This window comes from Phodopus roborovskii, unplaced genomic scaffold, assembly GCF_943737965.1.
Source record: "Phodopus roborovskii unplaced genomic scaffold, PHOROB, whole genome shotgun sequence".
NCBI lineage: Eukaryota > Metazoa > Chordata > Mammalia > Rodentia > Cricetidae > Phodopus > Phodopus roborovskii.
In genome coordinates, this window is record NW_026125391.1 from 24497228 (window position 1) to 24507718 (window position 10491).

A 10491-nucleotide genomic window follows, 5' to 3' on the forward strand; every position below is an offset into this window, starting at 1 on the left:
TTTTTTTTTTTTTTCATTCCAAAAGCTCTGGGAGAGGGAAGAAAAGGAAGAAGCCACTCAGCTTTGTTTTCTTCTTCCCAGCCAGGCCCCTGTAGTGGAACCTGTGTTTCTTGCACATGCTTCCTCCTCCTTTATTTCAAGGCTCAGCTTTCTCACCCTTGGTCCACAAAGCCCTCCTCTGGAGTACTCAGTCCCTTGTGATTCACTGAAACTCTAAGTTTCTCAGAGTCTTTTATGCCCTTTCTCTCCTCTTACACTAGTCTCCTGGGCGAGATTCCCCCTCTTTGCAACAGAGCCATACTCACACACATTTCTGTTGTCACTGCATTGAGAACTGTTCTAAGCCTCCTCCTGCCCCCCCAGTGGCGAAAAGAGACACCTTTCCACCAAGGTATCTCAAGATGCTCATCTTGCAGGCACACTGGATTGGTGGGTGCTCATGCTTTCTCCTTACAGAGTCTCTGGTTGTGTTACCAGCAAACATCTAGAAACTTGATCTCTGCTTAGAAGGCACGAAGTGCAAACAATAAATTGCCATAATTATTATTAGCATTTACTCACGGTTTTCAGAAGCTGTTTCCATATCAAGCAGATCAACCTTTCTGTTGTCATAGAGACAAAGATCTTTATATAACTATGTGCAAGGTGAGATTTCCACCCCCACTTCCTCCTACCAGTTGCTTAGAGCTAATAAGAAGAAACGAAAGGGAAAATTTTAAATTATTTTTTTCCATTTATCCCTCCCCCCATTAGAACAAACGAAAATGTAGGAGGCTGCTTCTTGTGTCATAGTTTAGGTTTTAAACACTTACGTCTTTAATGAGAAATGGAAGGGGAGGAAAATATGAATAATTTGAACAATGACGTTTTGAAAAATTGCCAGCAGCGCGTTGTCAGTGATAAGCAATTATCACTCATGCACCCTTTGTTCTTCTTTTTAAACTTCAAAGATCTGAGCAGGCAACGTTTTCAGCCTCTGGACTGACTAAAGCACAGATGTATCTACTTAGGGACACTGATGAATTCAGAGACAGTACGAGGTAGTTCCCTTCCTTTTTAAACCGCCATAGCCTGGGCGCCCTTCCCCTCTGCAAAAGCCTAACGTTGCCTTCATGTTCATGCCAGACCACCGCTTCCTTCTGGAAGCCTTCTTTCAATACCTCAGATCTCTTCTGTGTATTCATTCTGGATAATTCATTATCCATAGCATTTTTCTGTTTTGTGATGATTTTTCTGTTGCTTCATTCATGTTTTTCATCATAAATGACACATTTGTGATGGGGATGACAGCATGTGGCCCTTCCTCCACCGTTGCCCACACATCTTTCTTTAGCACACAGATGACCCTTCTCTTGAGACTAACCCTTCACTTAAGTTTTTAGACCATTGCTTCCCTCCTACTTCAGGTGAGAGTTCACACTCACAACCCCCCTCCCCATCCCTGGAGTCCTCTGCTTGCCCTTCCTTATGGAATTCTTCCTCTATTCCTCTTTGGAGAAAAGCGAAACAAAATAAAACCTTCCATTGCCCTGATTGGTTTCCATCTGTCTTTGAGTTTGAACATTTAAATTTATGCTTTCCTCTTCCAATAAGTAGGCATATGTACAGAGGGGATGAGGGGAAGAGACACATATAGCTGGAGAGAGTTTATGCCACTGCTACCACGAAGAGCCACACTTGGAGTGTTCTCGGGAGATTTCCCAGTTTCTGATTCAGTACCATGGGCCTGAGATCCAAGCCCATCCTTTGCAGGCTCAGGTTCACACTTGGAGAAACATTGTTTCCAAGTGACAACTTTCCTATTTTTTTTTTAAATAAGCATCTGTTGTTTTTACATGGATGTTGGGTTCTCTGTGTTGCTCCTACAAAGGCTCTGCCTTCACAGAGCTCTAGCTGGAAGGACAAGGTCATCTCTCGGTCAGGTGGCCTTCAGGAAGCATGACCTTGTATGAGTTGCCATGCTTGGTGTGGGGCTTTCTAAATGTCTATGAGAGGATGCTCTCCTCTAAACTTGGTGAGAGCTAAAGGGAGGGTCTGTGGAGGATGCTGAGGATTCTCTAGGATCCCTCCCAAACCTTCAGAACCATCTCCTTCTAGAGAACCAGAACTGCTCACTGTAATATTATTGTTCCTCCTTCCCACTTAGCCATAGTGTGCATGGCAACTATTTTGAAGGCTTGTCTCAACCATGCTGCGGGGCACTGAAATAGCATCTGGTGTTTTCACTTCAGTTTTCTTCAGGGAAGGGGTCTACCAGGGGTTCCCCTCCTGAGGCAACATGTGAACCAAGTCAAAGGGGTTAGGACTTGGCTTGTCTATTTTTCTCCATCCTTCTCCATAGGTAGTTTCCACCTAGTACCAAAGTTGGGGAAGTTGAAAGTAGTTTTTTTTTTTTTTTTTTTTTTTTTTTTTAATTAAAGGAAAAGTAATTTTCTTAGGAAGACAGGCAACTGCAGAAAGGTAATTAATAAAGGCTCTCTTCACAGTGTAATAGCTGAGGGACCTGAAACAAAGGATTCCATCTAGTTAGACCTCAGCATCGTTGTCTAAAGTGTATAAGGCAGGCATGCAAAAAAGACTGTTAGCAACGTGGTCACTTATAAGAGCAATGCAGGAGGCTTGTCACAGAAAGACAAGGCAAGAACTTGGAGGCAGGTCCCATAGATTTGTTGACTGGTTGAAACAAATTCTATCAGCATGGTCATCGCTTTCAGGGAATAGAGCTGACAAGATAGTGAATGGAAACTAATTAAGAGAAACCCCTCAACCAGTAACTGTTTTTCACAACCACAACTATTCCTAGAAGGCCATTAGTTTGTCCACAGGGGACAGAGCAAGTGCTCAGGAAGGGTAAATTCCTTCAGGAAGCTGGCACTGACAGGCCTCCCGAGGTGGCTGCCAGGGTTTCGTTTCTCCCCCATCATATCAAGTCATGGTTTCAAATGGAGCCTGAGGAAGACCTCCACCACAGTGGCACATTTGTGGTACCTCCTACTTCCTTTGGTGGTTTTATTGGGATGAAAGTCATGTAAGGTAAAATTCACCCATTACCAAAATCCAAGTTTAGAAAAATTTTATCACCCCTAACCATATAGCCATTAACAAACACCCACCCCTCCATCCCCTGGCCCCTGGGAACTATTAACCCACCAGTCTTCAGTCTATCTGTCCATTTTCATATTAGCAGGACCATGCAGCAAGAGGAACACTTTTCTAAATGGAAGGGCATCTGATATCTTAGTACTAATGACTCCCCCTTGTCTTTATCCCCTGGCTTCAAGAAGGGTGGCCTTCCTCTTCTTACTGATGCTTGCAGTCCCTTCCTTACTAACATCTGTGGGTGGCACCCCAGAAGCCAGGTAACAGGCTTTTCTTTCACTGCAGAGCTAATCAGGCTAAGCAGCAAGCACACTGCCACAGGCACTTATTAGCTCACACGATGGCTGGAGGCCAGATGGCCAGCATCCCTGCTGACAAAGCAGGTCACCCCTGGCCCTAGGGCGCAAGCGGTTTGTTCTTAGATGACCACAGATGCAGAACCCACAGCAGCCTTCCTAGATAGGGCTGACCAAGGCTCAGAACTGTTCAGACTGCTCCTGCATAGAACACTCGTGCAGGAGGGCTACCCGATTCATCAGACCTTCAGGGAGAGCAAAAAGACGCCTCCTGTGCTTTGGGGCAGTTTTAAGTTACCTGCCTCAGTTTCCCCCATGCGGAAAGTTCTGGTCTGGGCTGCTCACGAGCAACCAAGGCGGGCTCAACCTTTGGGTCATTATCATTCAGAAGAGAGAGTTTACTAGGGTGAAAACCTATGTCCTGCTTTCCAGCAAAGTCACCCAACACTGAGTAGCAAAAGGCAAGAGTCCTGGGGTGCCATGTACTCACAGTCGGGCGAGGCCATCCCGAGGGCCAGGGCAGCGCAGGGCGCCATCAGGAGCGCAGTCGCAGGGCTCCGGGCAGCGCGACCCTGGCAGCTCTCGTGGCTGCAGCGGTGATGGCTTCAGAACCAGAATCACCAGCGCTTGCAGCAGTCTCAGCGCCCGGGCCCGCCGCCCCATGGCCCGCCAGCCTGAGTGTGAGCTCCCGGCTGGGCCAGCATCCTGGACCAACTGGGGAGGGGGGGCAGAGCGGGGTGCGCCCGCCCTCTCTGCCCGCCCCTCGTCCTGCCTTCCCACCCGCCGGGCTCCCACCCTGCTCCAGCCCTCCCTTCTCACCATGCCTCTGGCGAGTCCCTGCTCTCCTTGACCTGGGACGGTGGCTAGTTACCCCATCCCTGTTTCCCTGTGACCCGTCCTCTACTCTAAGCCTGCAAATGAACTGCAGGTCAGAAAGTAGAGTGGTAAGTGCTTCCAGTGTGAAGTAGGGGTTCTGAACTCCGCTCTGTGTGTGAAGTGGGATGATCTATGGCAGTTGTGAAACCTGTCTTGGCTCTGTGAGGGGATCAGAAGGTCGCTGTCCATATCCACACCAGAAAGGCAGAAGAGCTGTTTTGCTGGGCCTCACTCAGCTCCCAGTTCTGCCTCTTCATCCTTAACTCTAAGTGTCTTTTTCCTCTCCTCTTCCCTTTCTCATGGTTGTAACTGTTCTCATAGCTTTTTGGGTCTGCCCTCTATCTCTCCTCTGCATTGTGAGGCCTGTGGGAGCAAAATCCAATTCGGATTTACTTGTGTGCTTTCTGCAGTTAATAAAGATTTGCTATGTGAATGGGCAAAGTGACTATATTATGCCAAGCACCTAACATTTATGGGTGTCCGATATATTTTAACTTATGTGATAGATGCCTTGCCTTGCATCATGTTCAAGTGTCACATCAAACATGCAGGGCATTTATGGCAATAACTCAGTGTCCCACGAGGTATACAATTTCTTTGATCATCCAGCTTGCAGATGGAGGAATCATATGCGGATCCGTGTCTACCATTCACTGGTCTCTTACCAACATAAAACCTCTGCTATATGCTCTGATTCTAAACCCTTGGAAAGAAGAACTGAACTTAGAGCAATCCTGGAAACGAATCGCTTTCCCTCCAGTATGTTCCTTCCCAGGATTAATCCGCCTCTAGAAATGTTAGCAGGTTTTCTGGACATGGTAGACTAAGAGCTAAGGCCTCTGAAGCCTTCAGGGGGAGAATCAGAAGGACAGATCTCTCCCGAAGGCTTCCCCAGTCACAGGTTTGTAGTTTTAATGCTAGTATTCTTAAAGCTCCTGGCATTGCTCACATGTGATCTCTGTCATTGTTCACACTTCCTGAGGCTCACATGATGGCCTTCTTTTTCTGTCCATCTGTTAGCTAAACTCCTTGCTGGATTTCAAGACAGACTACCACCCCTTCTCTGGGTCAGTGTAGCTAACTTGCACCTGGCTCTAAAGCTTGTGATTTAAAACTGCAATTCAGGACATGGTTTTGCTTGCCCCTGTCCATTGATCTTAGTACTGTGAGGTGTGTCATAGCTTCTGGCTGCTGAACTCTTGTTGAACGAGGAAATCTGGGCTCAGGCCTACAGCAGATACTCAGTGGGTCACAAGAGAAGAGCTTCACAGAGGTATCTGATTTATTTTCAGCATACATATATATTGGGATCATGCCATACCCCCAGTTTTAGCTTTGTCAGATTTTAGCGGTGTTGGTGAAGTAGCACTGGGCTTTCAAACATTTCTACCATGTAGCCTTGATGGTAGGAGAGTATAGATCCTCAGCTATGCTCTAAAAGCAGCCAGATGGCATTAATTTACACAACTCATGTTTTATGTGTGGCCTTTCTTTTTATTTTACAGCTTGTCGTGTGTGTGTGTGTGTGTGTGTGTGTGTGTGTGTGTGTGTGCGCGCGCGCGCGCGCGTGTGTATGAATCTTGGGACATATGAGTGTGTGTGTTCCTAGCGCACATATCTATTTCCCATTCCCTCATATATATTGTTTGCAAACACCGATGACTGTGAGAGCAGTGGCTATTCCAGAAAGAGCTATGTCTGGGAAGAGTTAACTACAGATATCGGGAGGTCCTTCTGCTCTGTGACTTGGTCTTTAGTTTCTTCCTTTGTAGGAGAAAGGGTTGCTTGTTTCCAAAGGGTCTTTCTTTTCCAAAATGCATGAACTTTGTGAAGGGTTTCCATCTTGTTGTCAAATATATGACCTGATAGCTTGTAGGAATCAAATCCTGTTTTTATAAGGCTGGTCACGGGGAAGGAAATCTCACAAAAAGTTGCTGTCCATGATTAATTTCAGTTGGATCTTTTCACAGTCAATTCTTGCTACACATTCATGATAACTAAATCACATTGCATTATTTATTATGATCACAAAAGTTTGCTATAGTGGAATTTGCCTTTCCTATTCATTAATGTGTGACCTCCTTGGAGTGGGTAGTTTTAGAGCTGAGGGACTTCTATAACTAGCTGTGACACTTGGGTCATAAAATGTAAAAATAGCATGACACACATAGAATGGCTAGTTACATTTTACTGACAAAATAATGTGGTTTGAAAAAAAATCCCAAGAAAACTCCCCAAAGTTTCTGAACAGAGCGTCTCACATTTTAGGTTGTGGAACTGTTATTTACAAAGCTTAAAAAACCAAAGATTTCAAAGACTTCCCCCAAGAGATTCCAACTCAATAGATGTAAAGCTAGGGCCAGAAATCTGCTTTTGACAAGCTACCCCACATAATTTGATAATTCATCGAGGGTTCTCAGAACAAAAGTTGGGAAACACAAAACATAAAAATCTAGAACTGAATTTGTCATGGGAAGTTCAAGAATCATTATTAACAGCTGGATATGATGGCTGATGTCTGTCTGTACCTGGGAAACTGAGGCAGGAGGTCACTGAGAGTTCTGAGTCAGTCCGGAATACAATAAAACAGGGCAAAATAAATTATAAATAATTCTCATTAAGGACTTTGAAGGAAGCTTAAGAACTTTGATATGTGTTAAACCCAGTATGTATAGTGAACACATATAGACTTTTATGTTTTATGAATACATATAGACTTAAATGTTTAAATTTATGTAGCATGTTGCATTGGTGAGGTTGTTTTTTTAGTGTTTTGCTTTTGGAATGTCATAGGATCACCAAATCTGTTTTCTTTACTCCTCAATCAATCAAAACGGTAGCATTTGGTGATAGAATTTAGGGTTAGAGGCATTTGTAAAGCAATGCTAATTTAAAGAAACGGAAGTTAGTACAGACAAAATGTTCTGATTCTTGAGAACACACTCAGTTAGCACTGGGACCAATGTTTCTTCTGTATTAAGAGCAATGGCTTTACTTTTCCCTTGGAAGAAAAGGAAAGTGTGAAAAGCAAAACAAAGAAAAACAAAGACAATGCCACCTTGAGCTGGAGTGAAATCCAACCAAACCAGGCAGAATAGAAAGGTGGCCCCTAAAAGTCGGGAATTTCATTTTGATGTCACTCTATGCATCCAGAGATGTGACCATTTGTGTTACTGTTGTGCTACCTTCAGGGCCCATTGGAAGCTCTTGTGGGCAGGAGAGAGGTGCCTGGTCCCTGTTCCTTTGATGGGTTCAATATTGGCATGTACAGGTTGGTTTGGAACATAAGAAGCCTTCTCTGAAACTGATGGCAAGGAGGCGGGAAGGGAGCCTTGCTTTTTAGCCATTCGGCAGGGATGTGAATTGATTGGGTGCTATCACCCACTGTGCTTCAGGAAAAAGGCCTGTTTGCACTATAAATGACTAAATCCTGTAGAGAACATCAGAGAGAAGAGACAGGTGGGGCAGGCACCTTTAGGAATCCGGTCATACCATACTCCATCTTCATTCTTGGGCTTCCCAGATAAGCCAATACATTCACTGTTTTTGCTTAAGCTAGTTGTAGCCGAATCCCTATCACTTGCAACCTCAAATCCTCACCTCCCCATGAGCCTTGCTGTGGGCTCAAAGATCTACTTTATCTACCTCTTACAAGATGGGAGGGAAATAGAGTTTTTCAGTTCTTATCTCTGCTATAGGACTCATCCCCAGTGACTTGTCCCCCATCGTGTTATCAGTATTTCTCATTATGCCTCTGGGAGAGTGGTTTAGTGAATGAATTGATGAATGAATAAGTGAACAAAAAATTAGGTTAAGGACTATGTTATCCCATTTTAGGGAAGCTACATGTTTTTAAAACATTTGTTTGATTTCACATGAAGCTTTCTGGCAAAACTGTGACCTGGATTTAGAAGTTAGGCTTCCAGCTAAAATATTAGATAAACTCAACGAGGTAAGAAGAAAACTCGAAATGTCGATGGAAGGTAACAGTAACAGGGAAATAGGATTTGATTTTCAAAAAAATTGATGTACAGTCAAAATGTGATGTGGACCCCAGGATATGGTTTTCTGCATGCTGATCGACAGTATTTAGGGAAAAAGGTACCCAAACTCAAGAAATTCAGGAAATTTTAGTTTAAAAAGTTAAATAAGGTTCTTTACTGTGGGATTTCTTGGTTCTGGATATCTAAAACCACTTGAGCCTGTGCAGAGGGAATGATGGTACTCCAAGACCTTGGAAGAACTGATTTGGGAACACACTGAGAAAAGGGATTTCTTCCGAATTAAAAACAGAAAACCTTGATTTTATGGCCAAGAACTCTTCTCCTGGCTCGGGAAGGTGGCTGCTTAAACATCCACGTGGTACCAGTGTGTGGACAGAATGCTGGCAGGAAGGTCCTTTGGGCTCCTCTTCCTTCCATTCCTCAAGGTTGACATATTACTTCATTATGTAATGTTTTAGCTTGCCCTTACTAGGCTCCTTTTCAAAAAAGGAAAATGCACCCCAGAGCATGTGCAATTGGAGCCAATAATATTTTCATGTGAATGATCTATTTTTGGAGGATCTGCCAGTTCTGGGTGGCCACTGGAGTTGGTCCCCAGAGGAAAGGAACCACCTTTTCTACAAGCTTGATGTCATTACTGAGGCATTACAAGGCCCTACTTACAGTATGCTCAGATGTATTCCGAACAAACTTTTGGGGAAGTGGAAAGAAACTTTGTTTCTCCCGTGAATTGAACAGGATGTGGCAGACCTTTTCTCTCACCCTCTTCTTTTCATCCTCCTAGGGGCTACTTGCTTCATGCCAGCAATTACTAGAGATGTGCCTTCACTCTGCCTGCTGTTGCTAAAGTGGATCACTTTGAGTTATGTTTTCTGGACATTTTGTGTAGTGTAGACAAAGGACCCCCTGTTTCCTGGGGCTTGCAAGACCCTTTATCAAAAGGGGGACCCTTCAATGAGTTGAGAATATCACATGGTACTGTGCTATGGACTCCAGGCTGATTGACTGTGAGCAGAAGGCTTGCATTCTCAGCCAAAGGGAGTTCAGTGGAAGCTTCTTCTTGGCAGCGGGGCTGAAAGTGTTCATGAAGAGGACAGCAGTGATGAGGGATGCTGTGTAACTATGTAGACCTGGGAAGAGAACTAGGTGGCAGCATAAGAACTGCACTGATTAGAGCAGAAGAAACACCGAAATGAGTGGAAGGAACTTGAGAATCCATACATGGTCCCCATCAGCAAGGAACTTTAGAATCATCCATGGTCCTTATCAGTAAGGAGCTTGAGACTTTATCCATGATCTTCATCAGCAATAGGCTTGAAACTTCATCCATGGTCCTCATCACTGAAGATCTTGAGAATTCACCCATGGTCCTTCCTTATCAGCAAGGAGCTTGGGACTTCATTCATAGTCCTCATCAGCTTTTAACAATCACTGTGGGTGATTCCTTGAGTTCTTGAGTTGGGGGTACACACTGTGGAGAATCTACACCCATACATTTGATATCCATTTAGGAAACGTACACCCTAAATGTCTCAGGTGACTTTTGTGGGGGGCAGATAGGAAGATGTCTCCTTCTACAAAATACTTCATTAGAGTGGTATGAGGAACCCAGTGAGAAGGGAAACACACTGAAGACAGCATCCAGAGAGCTACAAGGAGAGTGAGACATGCTTTGTTCAGGGACATAGACCATCTTCCACTTCAGTAACAACAAACACAGTAGGCAACACCTAAGGTCAAGTTCTGAATGAAAGATGTGAAAGGGAAAGAAAACCTCATATATAACTTTACTCCTAAACTAGCCAGGAAAAAAGTCATAGGAAGGAAACCCAAGGGTCGAGAAACAACTGCAAAACCAATTTGCTAGTGCATGTAAAATGACTGAAGTGTTTTGGAAAACAGCTTGGTAATTTCCATTGAGAGTTAAGAGTTAAGCATACATCCTTCAGCCAAGGGATTCCAGAGTTGAGGGCTTTCAAGAGAAAATGTTTGATTTATACAGACTTTCATCTAATAGAGATGTCTTCAGCCTTACATTTTCCCCACCTTTGGTAAAGCCCTAAAACTTTTTTGACCTCTAGTGGAATTAGCTCAATGCTTATTAGCATTCCTTTGTGTTGGCCTTTCAGGTTATATTCCTATGGCAGCAACTGTTACATCTGCTTACAAACATTTGTTAAGACCGTTTCACCTGCACTGTGCATCACACTGGGTCC

The 10491-nt window shown here is 44.2% G+C and overlaps 1 protein-coding gene across 2 annotated transcripts in view; it reads right to left on the reverse strand.

The window, feature by feature from the left end:
* Lhcgr (luteinizing hormone/choriogonadotropin receptor) overlaps positions 1–4081 on the reverse strand; it is a 46993-nt gene extending 42912 nt beyond the window's left edge. For both annotated transcript variants that reach the window (XM_051175245.1, XM_051175244.1), the window contains exon 1: positions 3886–4081. In XM_051175245.1, the coding sequence (XP_051031202.1) occupies positions 3886–4058 (173 nt within the window). In that variant the 5' untranslated portion in view covers positions 4059–4081. The remainder of the gene's footprint in view (positions 1–3885) is intronic.
* Between the last annotated feature and the right edge of the window lie 6410 nt (positions 4082–10491).